Raw genomic sequence first — 14,503 nt, 5'->3', positions numbered from 1 at the left:
AAATTTTTATTATTTTATTTATTTCTTATATATATATAAACATATATTTATTAGAAAGATAATAAGATTTATTATTAATATGCAGTACCTTTACTAATTATAATCAGTTTAAGAATATAATAATCTTATATTTAAATAAATTAAAATATTATATATCCATTATTAGATTATTTAAGATTATATTGTCTTTTATATTTGTAAGTTAATATTTTTATTAATGTGTCATATGTCATTTTCTCATTGGGAAACAATATGATATGGTTTCATAGAATTTTGCCACATAGAAACTTATGGGAAAACTTAGCATTTTTATATATATTGTCACGACCCCACCCGTGGGCCCGTGACCGGCACTAGGGAATGGGTAGGCTTAAGGCCACCGAAACCCGTAGTAAGCCTGACACTCACTGACTTAAACAAATCTCATCTCAAATTAATATTATTAAAGCCACAAATTATCTTAACATTAAATGTTACACAATTTAATCGGTCTGCCGGAACAATTAGGCGAGACCGGAAACTACAGAAAATTTACAACTGATACATCTACTATTATTACTGCGGAGAATCTAAGATTTACCAATTTACATACCAAATCAAATACATCACCCGATGATGAAGGAGTCGGGTTACTGAATAAGAGTCGCGAGAGGACTAACAGTCACGAATCTGAAAAACAGTAAAAATGAGACTGTCAGTCTCGAGAGTGAGTTAAAATCAAATAATCTGGGGACTATTGCATTATTTTCAGAAAATATAGATTATTCAAATCAGTATATCAAACCATGCACGTAAATACAAATCACATTATAATCAAATACCATAATAAATAAATAAATAAAAATATATATTTACTTTTACGGGACGAGTGGCTCAAGAGAACCCTAACCCCAAATTCTAGTAGCCTTTCGGCTCTCTTAATCCAACAGTCTGGCGCCCCGGAGAGCAAGCTCGATCGGGGTCCTTACCTCCACCGAACACTTGAATTCCAAATAAGCCGGCCAGAGAGCATTGCTCGATCGGGGACCTTAACCCGGCAATCAATCGAACTCGACCAGAGAAATGCTCGATCGGGGCAAACAAATCCATAATAACCTTATGTCCATAATCATTACCTAGCACGCCAGTCCCGATGCAACCCACCAGTGGCATGTTCTACGAAAGCCACATTTCCCAAAACGCAATCATCACATTTAATAAATATCATTGTTTAATGAAATCATTCAACACATATCGAAATAAAGATTAATAATTTAGGATAAGGCTACGTGCAAATTCGTGTCGACAGAATAATAATATCTGTATTATTATAACGTTACTAATAATAATATTTATATTATTTTTAATAATTAATAGTCCAGTGAAATTATTTACGTTGCGATACTAATAACCATATTAAATCAGACTTAGCAATAGTGCAATGATTAAATGACTTTAACTCACAGGTTTGGCGACCTCCTAGCTCTGCTCCGGTGCCTCGGTAGGAGCGAGCCGAACGAACTGACAATCTAGACACGGAAAACAATTTATCAAAACGATGAAACAATTACAATAGATCCTAGGTCTAGATTCCTAGGACTGACTGTCTAAGAATCTCGACTCAGGAACTACCGAAAATTCAGCAGAACCTCCCCTACAACACGAACATTACCCCTCGTAAAAACGGGTCCAGGACCTGCCAGAAAAACACTCTAAATATCCAACAATTTAAACAACGGGAGTCGGGTCCCCAAACTTCACTATTTCCCGACTCCGCCACACAGCACAAAATACGAGGCAGGCAAACTGACAGACAATTATTTTTTACTCACAAAAATTATCAAATACTCAATATAATCCAATAGACACAATTTAAACCAAGAATTCTAAAATTAACGGGCCAAAGATAATTACCGAGACGCTCGATCGCTCGGTCGACTCGCCTCCGGCCGCCGGAGTCCGATTGACGATCCGAACACACCATCGAACTCACAATGACACGCTGAAGACGATCCCCGCTTCCGATTTTCCGATCTGACACCCGATCATCCGGAGAGATTTGCGGACGATCTCGACCGTCGATTCGCAAACGAAGCCCGATCGCCACAAAACCGGTGCCATTTCGAAGCTTGAGCTGAGGAGAGTCGGGATACGTCCTCCGATCGTCCATCCTCCGCCGGAGCTCGCCGGAAAGACCAGAAAACACTCCTGCCACCACTTCGCCAGAACTCTCTCATCCGGCCACCAAAACCGACGCCGCTGCCGCCAAAAGGAAGCTCTCCAAGGGAGCCTATCGCCACCGAGATCGCCGAACGGCCTCAAAGCCGCCGCCACACGCCGCGCACCTCGGCTGCTGACGCCGCTGCTTCTCCGCCGCACGCCACAGACTGCCACCAAGACACTTCCAAAGCCGCCACCGACGACGCCGCCTTCCTCTTCTTCTTCTTCGGCCATCACCCTCTCTCTCTCTCTCCCGATCTACTTTCTCTCTCCCCAATTTTCTTTCCTTTCAATATCGACATTTGACCCCTGAACTTTTCCTTATTACAATTTGGTCCCTCAACTTTCTTAATTACTTACAATTTCATCCTGCAGAATTCCAATTTAACCCCCAAACTTTCCTTTAGCCTTTCAATTAAGCCCCTAACTATTTAATTTGGGCCAAATCCGAATTATTGAAAATACACAATTACAAAAATACCCCTGACCGACATATTTATTTACAAAAATACCAAGCTCACAAATTTCCATTAAAACCCCATAAAAATAACATTATACTTTCAATCCTTATTCCAAAATAAATTTCCAATTTAGTCCTAACACACAATTAAATTAAATAATCAATTTCCAACTTAAAATTTAATACTACTAATCAATTATAATACCAATTTTTTCAAAATTCTTTTATAAACATCCTTTACAATTCTACCATAATTTTCCAATATATAATTTTACTTATATAAATATGCATTTGGAAAAAAAATTTGAATAACCAAAATATAATCATTTCTCAAATAGTTTACTTAATTACTCCTTAAAAATCAAACTAATTGGATATGGAAAATAACTCATTTATTTATCTAACATGAACATTCAAAATTTGTATTTAAATCATTCCAATTAAACCGAATAAAAATAAAGCTAAAATTAACTTAAATAAAAACTCATTATTAAATATATAAAAAATTCCGGGTGTTACATATATCTTGTAGATTTTATTTTTTTAATTCTTATTCTCCTATTTCTAAAGAAATATAAAAACTCTTAATTCTCATATTTTATTTATTAATTTTTCTCTTTTTGCCATTTATTTTATTTACAAGTTACTACTATCTTCTTCAACTCAATTTCTTCATTATTTTTATACTTGTCATGAATTTTTTTTGTATGAACAGATAAATTTATTTTTATCCCACTTTTTCTATACTAGGTTAGTTAATTCAAATTAATTGTCTCTCTATTTAAAAAGAGTATTTTAAGATATGTTTTCTCTTTTCTAAATGTAACTCCTTATTTTCTAAAGTTATTTTTATGCATTTTGATATATTTTTTAAAATTTATTATCACATATTTTATTATCTCCCTCACTTTTAACTATGCAAGTTTAAGTTTTAAAATTTTTCTTAATTTCTTTCAGATATTTTATTTAAATAAAAACAGTATTGAATCAGGAATTATCAAATACTAGAATTTTCAATAATCCATAAAACACAAATGATAATGAAACTTAGTAACTAATAAATTATGATATATATTTATTTAATATTTTAATATTTTATTATATTTCATTAGTATCTATATAAATATATTATTAAAATTATTTAATAATATTTTAATCCACTCAGAAGATAATCACTCGTCTAGTTACTATAGTATAATTGTGTATCCATCCTTTTTCACATATATTTAAGGGTAATTACTAACTTTTTAATCCAATTTATTGGTTGCTTCTTTTATCATTTTTATTATATCAAATCTCTTTTATGTTTTGATAAAATCTTATCATTTTCCTCCAAAGTTAATTTAATTAAAGAATTACATTAAAAAATAAAATTACAATTTAATTTTTAAACTTGTTATCAAATATTATAATCATCTAAAATTAATATTTCATGTAAAGTAAATTTTTTATTTTAGCATAATTTAATTCTAGTGTATAATACAATAATAATATAAAAAACATCTAATTATGAATATTTGATTTATTTTCTAATTCATAATAAATTATACTATAATTTAATAATATTACTTTAAGATAAATATTTTTGAAATCTTTAAATTTTTATAATTATGCTAAGCATTCGAGTAAGTAATAATAATAATTGAATATTTTTGTTATATTAAAATTAAATTGTTGTAAAACTAACTACTAGTGTTACTAAAATTAATAAATTGACTCTAATATGATAAAAAACTAATTTTGGATGAATTTTATGTTTGGTAAAGTTTAAAAACTAAATTATAATTTTATTTATCAATTTAACTGTTTGACTGTATTAATTTTTTATGCAAGAGGATAATAGTTAGTTTTATAAATATATTAATATCCTCCATATAAGAAAGCAACATAAAGAATAACTCGTATATTCATTTAACTTTTTTCCTTTATAGTGTGTATGGCTTCATAAAAGAAAAAAGGAGAAAGTATTTTAAAGAGAAAGGAAGGAAGTTGAAGGTAAGGGAAGAAAAAATATTTATAATTTTATGTTTAGCTATATAGTAAATAATTGTTGAAGGCAAATGAGGAGAATTAATTAGATTTTGATTATTTTAATTAAAATTATAAAAATTAAAGCAGCAATAAATTAAAATCTTTTACACTTCAAATCGTGGAAAACCTCTATCCTTTGATCCTTTGGATCCCCAAAACCTATATCTCTCTCAGACTGACTTTTTTCCCTAGAAATGAACCTCTTAAAATGACCTCTCTCAATTAACCTTTCAATCTCCCTTTTAAGATGAATGCAATCCTCGGTGTCGTGACCATGACTATTGTTCTTGTTCCTCGAGTCTACAGTATGCTATCTTATAGGGTTTAGATATCGAATGTCGCCCTTATTCTTCTAAATCCATATCAAGATATTGGTCCTTAATATTTTCAGAGGAACAAAGTCTTTTTCACTACTGCTCCTTGAGTCATTATTCCTTCTATCATCTCTAGACCCCTGCTTAGGCTGGTCGGATTTTTCTCTTGATTGATTATCATAATCGGATCTCCTTTCCACTCTGTAATCTTCATCCAGTCTGATAAAACTGTGATCTTGGTCCATGAGCTCGGCATATGACTCTAGTGGGTTAACAGTTAGCGAGTCCTTGAACTTGTTCATACATGTATTATCGATGATCGGATCAATAGTTGTATTCTGGTTGAGCTTTCCGACCTAGATAGCTTCCTTGTTGAATTTTTTCATAAAATCCTTCAAACTCCTTTCACGCCTCTGGATACACTTCTTCAGATCACTGGATCTCCCAAACCATCATAAGAATCTAAAGGCGGTAACCTCAATTTCTCAGAAAAATATTCTGCCAGGATGCTCGGGCATAAAGGGTCCCTTTAGAGATGACCTCTCTCATTATCCTTTCCGTACGATACTTCTTCAGAGCACCGTTAATTCTCTTATTGATAGTATCCTCAATCCATGCAAAATCATGAATTTAAGAACCATAACTTTCTTCTTCTATATCTCTAACTCAGTTTCTCTTTCGAGATTTTTTATCCTCATTCCGAGTATATGTCATTCTCAGGATCTACATGGTCGGTGGTAGGCCAATGCCTATTATATGCTTAATTGTTGTAGGAGTGTGGTTGGTGCTTACTGGCATAGGCTGCCTTGCAAGTGTTTGAGCCAAAACACTTTCATAATACTTTTTCATTTCTTCTACATGTCGATTATACATAGTGATGACGTCCTAAGGTGGTGGCTGTTAGAGACTCTAAGGAAGACTTGGAACCGGAGATCGACTGTGAGGCATGACAGGCGAAGTGAATATCATAGCTTTAGACAAAGGTGCTGGCAGCCTTTGTCCCATCTCCCTCTGCCAAGCAGCCGAAGATTTTTGACTGGAGGCGGACCTCTCCAAGTGTAATTTCTACTGAAAATTTGCTCCAGTGTGAAATTGTTGAAAAGGTTTCTCCTACAAGGCTGGGAGGTTGGGATGACAGGTCCGAGCGGACCTAAAGATGATTGACTAATATGCAGAGGAAATTGGGGTGCAGCTAAGGAATTACTAGGTCCATCCGCAATTCTTGGTGGACGAACATCTCTACTTTGACCTTAATTGATTGTCATTTAGCTTAGTTGGATAGGAAAACAAAGCTTTTGCACAAAATTTCCTACAAACGGCGTCAATTGATAACTCAATTTGGCTGGGACTAGCTAAAAACAAGAATCTTCAAGGTTGACTTCAATCTTTGGAGTACTTGCAAGGAAAGGTTAGAAAATGTCGGACAAGGTTGTCCGGCCACTCACTTTAATGATAAAGTCAGTAATTTGTGTAAGGGTGGCTAAAGTATATAAGTGTGTAAGATTGCATGTACCTGTAAATGTGATGCCCTCATTCCTTATATAGACCTTGAAGGTCTTCTAATCTATTTAGGAGAGAACTCCATATTTGTAGGTTGTCCTAATCGTATTAGAATTTGTACTCTTGTTCATCTTTATAATTCTAGATCGGGTCAGAACCTATGACTAGAGTCCTCTTAAGATATATTCTTTTAGAGTCTCAGTCATAGTGGATACCAATCTCTAGTCAATCCCGCCTTTTTAGTATGAAATAGACTGACTTATGATGCTCAGTTATCACTAAATATGATTAGAATTAGCTCCTCTTCTATTATTTTCTTCTTCTTTTTCACTATCTTGCATTCATGTATAGTGTTAAACAAATTCACAAGTTAGTTTCTGATTTTTTTTCATATGGATAATTAAGTTAGCTCTACTTCTCACATCAACAAATTTAATTTTATAATATAAAAAAATTGTTTGGTTTAGAGCAAGTAGATGGAGTAAATAACATTTTTAAAAGAATTAGAAAATTTAGCTTTGTTTGAATAAGAAAACCTTTTTTTGGAAAATAGATAATCTAAATCTTATTACTATAAAGAAAATAACTTAAATGGATTAAACAAGTAATCTTCTTTTAATTAAGTATAACTTAATTGGAAAAAACATAAGAAGTTGGTATTAATTTTTCACTAATTAATATTAACATCTAAGTATTGATTGTATAATGTTATCTATTAAATTTCTTTTTCATCATAATAATTTGATAAGTAAAAACTAAATTTTATATATGAATTAAAAATAAACTATAAATAGATAAATGGTTGTATTTTAAATATAATAATAATTTCATTTTATATTTTTAGCTCTATTTTCTTACTATATTTCAATAAAGATTATTCATTGACAATTTTTCATTATTTATTAAATATTTGAAACTATTTATATACTATAATGATATATAAATTATATTATTATAAATGTTATTGTCTTTCAAAACATATGAGCAAAGCAACAAAATTTCTATTAAATAAATTTAAACATCAAACACTTTTTAATTTTTAATTCCTAACAGAAATTCAACTTCTTAATAAATATTGTATTATACAGCAAATAACACCTTAGTTTATCACATTAAGAAAATGAAAAAGTGTAGGAAAAGGTCAGCAAAATCTTAAAATTGTGATTAAATTAGAAAGCACCTAAAATCTTTCTTTCTTTTTTTTTTCTTTTTTCTCTCATTAGGAAAAATAAAGAGTTAAGAATATAATTCAATATTATATATAATTAGTCGTTTACACGTTTGTTGCACGACCGTTGTTATTATTTTAATTATAAAACTAAATTTAACAATTAAATTTATTAAAATTTCAAATTTCAAATTATTAGCAAATTAAATATATTAAATATTTTTTATTTTTCTAATATTTTAGAATTTTATTAGTGTAAGAATATAAAATTATTTTAAAATATCTTTAATTAATTAATATTATATAAATTAATACTATTAATATAATTGGTATTACTATTTTTTAGAATTAGAATATATAATTAAAAAATTAATTTACGAGTGAATTAATATTAAAAATATAATTTAAATTATTATTTTTTAAAATTAGAATTATTATTTAATTAAAAAATAAAATTATTAGTTAATATAATATTAAAATATAATTAATATGTTTACGTTTTAGGATAGAATTAGAATCATTATCTAATTAAAAATTAATTTATTGATTAAGATAATAATAAAATATAATTAATATCTTATTTCTTAGAATTATAATAAATATTTAATTAGAAATCTATCATATTAATCAATAAATTAATAAAAAATTATAAAATTATAAAATTACACATAAATTTAAATTTTTCATATAAAAAATAAATTACATATCAGAACACAAATTTTATATATTAAAATATAAATACATATTCTTTTTAAGCATATAGAATTATTTTACATATATCAGCTAAGTAAGTTTTAGTTCTGATATGATAAATTTAAAGTGAAATCTTTTTATATATGGAATCAAATTTTTTTTTTTGAAGGAAATATGTTATAAACTTTCATCATTAGAAAGGTGTAATTAAATTATAAAGAATAATAAAATAAGAAATAATGAATGGAAAATATTTGCACCTTGCATTACCAATATACCATATGGTATTTTTAATATTTCCAAGATTTTATTCAATTTATTATCACTAGACAATGAATGAATATTTAATAAATCTTGCAAAAGGAAAACCGGGTTTAGATAGTTCTTTTCAAAGTAGTTTCTATATTTTCTTTTCTTTTAAATTGTTTAAGATTTTCAGAATATATTTTTTTATATCAGCTTTTGTAAAAAGTTAGAAAATCCAATATTTTTAAGAATTTATTTTCAATATTACTGAAAATATAAAATCAATGTACGATATAATTAAAGATTGAAACGACAGGTTTTGAGCTTTGAGTAGATGATTGTGTGGACTTTGTTATAACTACTGATGCTAATTACAGACCCACCACTAAGAAGTATCAAAATATAGAAATGCAATAATCCAACAAAAGAAACTAAATAATCATGGCCGCAAATTATAGATAGAAACATAAGCCACCTTATCTTCAAGAGAGAGAGAGAGACCTCAGCCGAAGCATTGATCAGCAGGGAGAGGTCCAGGAATATAACCCTTATCAAGAAACTGCAACCCAAACACAACTAAAATGGCAAGAAATGATAAATATGACAGTCCTTCAACAGCACCCAACAAGCCAAAAGGACCATTGGGCAGACCAGAGCCACTTTTAGCCTTTGTGTATAAAGACCAACCGATAATGCCAACAACTACCAAGTAACTCACCCCTTCTAGTGCACTTAGTGACCCGCCTGGACCTGGTGGCAGGCCGCACCCTGTCGTCTTGAGGGTGTAAAGGGACCAACCGATCACTGGTGTTGACACTAATCCAGCGGCTATTGCCCCTATCTGAATTGCGCTGCTTGTGCTGTCACTGCTCTCCTTTGCCATGCCTACCACCTTTACTGGCTGCTGAAACTTTGTTCTCGTCTTAGTGACATTGAAACAGCCATGTCGTAGAGATGGCAGAGGGGTAGATACTGGCGAGGACAGCAGCAACATAATTTGAGAATGTGTAATACAACGTTGGCCAAATTCTTATTTTCTCTTCAACTCGCAGATAGAATTATAATGAAGGAAGTGAATCTTTCTGTTAGGTGCCTTTTAGCCCTTGGATAAAGTGTTTTAAATCTAGCCATTGGTAAATTATATAAGGATGTTAAAAATATTTTAAAATTAGAGAGTTCTTTTTTTCCTTTTTCTTTTGGATGAGTCTATTTTCATAACATAAAGTGGCGTCCAGAGCTTTTTTCTTATACAAAAAGTTATTTACATGAAAAAAAATTATGCTTAGCAATTTATATTTCAAAAAAAGACTCAGAGTTTGGTACGGTCTAATTATGCAGATCTAGATTTTTGACCAAATATAGCCCATCATAAAAAATATATAACATTTTTTTTTATAATTTTTGAGTCGGAGCATACTTGTCAAAAGGACTTCAAAGAAAAAGTATTTTTCCAAATTCATCAAAAAATAAGCGGGCTTTTGCAGATTCGAACTTCAATGGATTTAAAATAAAAAATGAGTATTTAAATCTAAAAATTTTCAGACAACGGACCGGATGAGTACCCAAATCCATAAACAGGTCTATCCATTATCCAAAATTTTCTCCAAATATCTCAGAATTTTGTGCCTTGTTTCATTCTCTTATGACCGGCATCAGTAGTAAAAAGAAAATGGAGGACAAAGTACATTTTATTTGCTGAAATGAATTCCGGTGCAACTATTGAATGTTTTAATTACAGTTTGCCTTATTTGAAATCAAATGAATCAATTGAGTAAAGACTCGGACTGTATGGACCTATAAATAAGAAGAATAAATGAAAGAATTAAAGACTTAACCAGAGACCAATGAAAGAATGAAAAGAATGAATTATGAATCAGAAATCTTTGATGGGAATCAACCATTTTAGCTAGACAATGTGCAGGGCTTCAGGAACCAGAATACATCCAGAGTTCTTGCTTCTCTTCCATCCACAATGGAAAAGCTTCCTTTGTCCGCAGATTCGTCCTTTGGCACTTCCTTATATTGCTTCACTTCTTGAAGGATGCCTCTCTCCTGTGCACAAACAGTCAACAAAGGTAGCACACTGTCAAGTGAAACTTTTGAAGAAATACAAATGCAGAGTTAGAATCAGAAGTATACGATCTGAAATGCAAGCCAGTTTTGAATCTTTTCTGATCAGTAGAGCATGATCACATCACTTATCTATCTGTCAAAGAAAGAAGAACGGAGAAACTTGGCCACCTTACTATCCAATACAAATCAAACTCACATAGCTTAGTACATACGAATTTGAGAGTCAACACAGATTAAAAATAAGTTTCTGGTTCGGGGATAATGCATACGTGTTTGTGCATCTTCCATGATACACACCACACAGCTGAAAAGTTTCATGATTATTTGGAATTAACTGGAAGTTTTACCAGAGTGGTAGCAGCATCCGCGGTGCATATGAAATACCTTTAATAGCTACTTCAATCTAATTACTTTGGAGTATACAAGATAGCTTCTTTGACAATTGATGATTCATATGAATTACTGACCAGGTGCAATTCTGTTTAACAATTATTACTGCTAAGGATAACAAATTTTGGTAATTCGAGTTCGTAAATCTTTCTTTAGCATCATCATCAATTCCCTTTGCTCTATTATCTCTTTCCTTTTAAACAAAGTGATCAATTTACAACAAAGAAGGGGTTTTATCACATACCATAAGTCTGGATTTGGAAGACTTAGAAGGGGTGGTGGTTTTGGTGGGTGCACGCGTGGCAGAAAAACATTGAGGGGAAGGAGGATTTGTCCGAATTTGCAACAAACGCTCCTCTCCTTTGTGCTTTACATTTCCCAAATTTAGAGGGGCTGGAATGTTCTCTGCATCATCAATTACTCTGCAAAACATTTTGTATCGAGATTTTTTAGCCACTCATATAATCATTATGGCAAATGATGTAAAAATCATAAACTAGTTTATGCAGTCTATCGGCAAATGCTTAGGCCCATTTTTACACTTCAATATCATTAGTGCATAAGCTTGTTGAAGATCAAAAACCTTGTGTTAGTGCTACTTTAATTCAACTGCTCCAACCACACATAAAGCCAGACCCATGTCACTTAAATTGCAAGAAAAATGAACTCCTGCTAGATTCAAGTACCCCATCTATAGCTTATTACTGGGTCTCTATATGCATGTGCAAATACACACTTGAACAAAAAAGGGAAGAGGGGTTTGTTTTTAACTTACTTCTTCCTCCTTTGCTTTTCTTTTACACTTCCTTTCTCATTTCCTTCAGATTTCCCACTACCCACTTCAAGCAATGGCTTCCTATCTTTCTCCTTGACGTTCACCTCACCTAAAACCTCTCTAGAACCCTCATTAACCACTACCACATCTTTCTCTTCTCCCGCTTGGCTCTCCTTCTCATCACCCTCTCTCTCTTTTGCTCTTGTTGCCATCTTCTTCAATTCGTTACAGAACTCACTAATATGACTTAGTATATCCTTTCCTGCAAACAAATTCCTTGCCGACAATGTGCTTTTTAGCCTTGGTGGCTCTTTGGTATGAGAGATATCATCAACTGCTCTCTTCTTTTCCGAGCTCGATTTGATCACTGATTTCTTAAAGTTAGCTTGGTGACTTGGAAGTGTTGATAAATTCGGGTTCTGGTTTTCACCATCTTCACTAAATATGGATCTACCATTAGGTGTAAATGAAGACTGATTTTGCCCTCTCCACTTCAATTTTGCATCTCTACATCCAAAGTAAAGAAAAAAATAAGTGAACTTCAGATGAATCATCTTGCAGCATTTATTGATAGAGCAATTCCGTAATTCCTTATACTTACCTTCCGTTCCAGCTGCCTAGAGGTGATTTAGAAAGCTGCAACAGATTAATTCAACAACAAAAAAATGAGACAAGATTTCAACTAAATTGTAAGAATCCATTGATAACCAATGAGAATACTGAGGAAAATTAGAAGAAAGAAAGAAAGAAAAAAGATTCTGACACCCATGATCTGCATTGTTTCAAAATCAATAAAGAAAATTAACAAAAAGTTCATCTGTAATTAAGTTTACAATCTTTATCTGGTTCGTTATCTATTAGAAAATAACTTCATCCTAATTTCCTATAATTTCTCAGTGACCAAACAAACAATGTGACACAGTAAAGATTGCAAACCTTTGAATTTGGAGTTGCTGTTTTAAGGAAATCTTCAACTGTCTTTGGATGGTTACAATCTGCAAACACAAAGAAACAAAGAAAGAAACATATGTATAAATCATGAGAAATATTAAAGCAAAAGAAAGATAAAGAACACTAGGAGCTAATTCAAGAAATGGAAATGTATAAAGAAAAGAAACAAACCAGGTCTACAAAACCAGGCCTCATCATCCAAAGAATCATTTCCAGGGTTCAAGAAATCAACCCATTTGGGTGCATTAATAGTTTCATACAATTTATCTTCTACAAAAATTGACTCTACATTCTTCCAGTCTATTTTAGCAGGTTCCATTGTAAAATTTCAAAAGAAAAAAAAATAAAAAGAAAAGAGCTTTTTTACAAGAAATAAATCAATCTACTCCCAGAAATCTAGATTATACCAATATTGCAGGGTCTTTAGAGAGAGAAGGGTTTTTAGAGAAAGAAACAAGAACCCCTTGAGCTAGGACAAGAATTGTCACTTCTTGGAGGGAGAGATAGAGAGACTAATGTAACCGTTATGATAAAGAAAGAAGAGTGAACGTTTTATGACCGTTGGGATTGGGTTTGTTTTTTTTTTTTTTTCTTAAGCTTCTGTTTGGTCAAGGTAAAAGAGAAGCTTTTTCTTGGATCTGGGCTATGAGAAACGATTCTGTGCAATCGGATCTAGACTGCATCTGCATGGTGTTGTAACACGTGGCTAAATCACAAGAAACTTGAAGATATATATATTAGGAGCAGCAGCACTCTTTAAAGTGAGAAGCTTTACCAGTTTTGGTCTGTGTTAGTGTTGATGATGTGAATCTCATTTTTGGAATTCTTTGGTTATTCAGTCAGCTGTATTACACCTAATTCTTTGGAGGGGTGGCCTTAGATATGATAGTTACAACAATTCAATTTGCCCCTCAATTTATCTCTAAAAGTCAAATATCTCAAATTTAAATCTTTTCAACCAATAGTCACCTGAATTAATGTATAAAGATCAAATATGCCTAATCTAAACTTTTTCAACAAATAGCTCCTTCAACTTGTCTTCAAAGGTCAAATACATCTAATTTAAAAATAATATTTATTTTTTTTAATATATTAGCAAAATTTAGAATTCCAATTTAATTGACTTGAAATTGACAAGTTATAGGGCTATTTGTTAAAAAAAGTTAAAAGTTGATTTATTTAATCCTTAAAGAATTGAAATTTGACTTATTTAATACTTATCATTTTTGAGTTAATTAAATTCAAGTTTTAGATTTTACCAAATGCACTCTTATATAACGTGTCACTATATATTATATTAATAAATTAATTAAATAAATATTATTTTTTATTTCTATAATTCACTAAGACATGAAAATCTAATATTATTTTACTATTTAACAGTTTAAATTGGGTGTATTTGATAATTGGATACAAATTTATGCAGCTATTTGCTGAAAATTTAAATTGGATGTATTTGATCCTTGAACATAAATTCAGGAGACTATTTGCTGAAAAATTTTAAATTTGATGTATTTGAATTTTGAACATAAATTTAGGGGCAAATTGACTCTTTGTCCCTTATAAAATTTAAAGTGTATATTATTTAAGTATAAGTTATTTAAATAAAAAAATATATATTTATTAAGTAATTGAAATCGAGAATAGTTAAATTATTACTTTTTATTAAAATAAATTTATTTTAATGAATATATTTAGTTAGA

At 31.1% G+C, this 14,503-nt stretch overlaps 2 protein-coding genes across 4 annotated transcripts; both read right to left on the bottom strand.

The window, feature by feature from the left end:
- Positions 1-8,928: 8,928 nt before the first annotated feature.
- On the bottom strand, positions 8,929-9,732 carry LOC8272170. Its single transcript, XM_002531862.4, has one exon. It carries the CDS (start codon positions 9,603-9,605, stop codon positions 9,114-9,116), a length of 492 nt encoding a protein of 163 aa, XP_002531908.1. The 5' UTR covers positions 9,606-9,732; the 3' UTR covers positions 8,929-9,113.
- Positions 9,733-10,221: 489 nt separating this feature from the next.
- LOC8272171 lies at positions 10,222-13,599 on the bottom strand. 3 transcript variants are annotated; one of them, XM_015727052.3, is made up of 7 exons: positions 12,972-13,593; positions 12,786-12,844; positions 12,451-12,485; positions 11,850-12,356; positions 11,319-11,496; positions 10,510-10,663; positions 10,222-10,405 (listed from the first exon to the last, which is right to left on the bottom strand). In XM_015727052.3, the coding sequence occupies exons 1-6, from the start codon at positions 13,117-13,119 to the stop codon at positions 10,514-10,516; spliced, it is 1,077 nt and encodes a 358-aa protein (XP_015582538.1). In that variant the 5' UTR covers positions 13,120-13,593; the 3' UTR covers positions 10,222-10,405; positions 10,510-10,513. The 3 variants fall into 3 exon arrangements, 2 of the variants coding, with proteins under 2 accessions (XP_015582538.1, XP_002531909.1); XR_003080688.2 differs by lacking the exon at positions 10,222-10,405 and adding an exon at positions 10,751-10,817 and having other exon boundaries at positions 10,457-10,663; positions 12,972-13,599; XM_002531863.4 differs by having other exon boundaries at positions 10,222-10,663; positions 12,972-13,591.
- Positions 13,600-14,503: the final 904 nt, after the last annotated feature.

This window comes from Ricinus communis, chromosome 6, assembly GCF_019578655.1.
Source record: "Ricinus communis isolate WT05 ecotype wild-type chromosome 6, ASM1957865v1, whole genome shotgun sequence".
NCBI classification, from domain to species: Eukaryota; Viridiplantae; Streptophyta; class Magnoliopsida; order Malpighiales; family Euphorbiaceae; genus Ricinus; species Ricinus communis.
This window is presented reverse-complemented; position numbering and strand designations above follow the sequence as displayed.

Bases quoted from the DNA above. Each gene is read 5' to 3' on its own strand.
- LOC8272170 (XM_002531862.4), bottom strand. From the start codon at position 9,605: ATGTTGCTGCTGTCCTCGCCAGTATCTACCCCTCTGCCATCTCTACGA.
- LOC8272171 (XM_015727052.3), bottom strand. From the start codon at position 13,119: ATGGAACCTGCTAAAATAGACTGGAAGAATGTAGAGTCAATTTTTGTA. The intron at 12,486-12,785 runs GTTTGCAATCTT...AATCTGTTGCAG, and splicing joins CAGCAACTCCAAATTCAAAG to CTTTCTAAATCACCTCTAGG. The intron at 12,357-12,450 runs GTAAGTATAAGG...CTTTGGATGTAG, and splicing joins CTAGGCAGCTGGAACGGAAG to AGATGCAAAATTGAAGTGGA.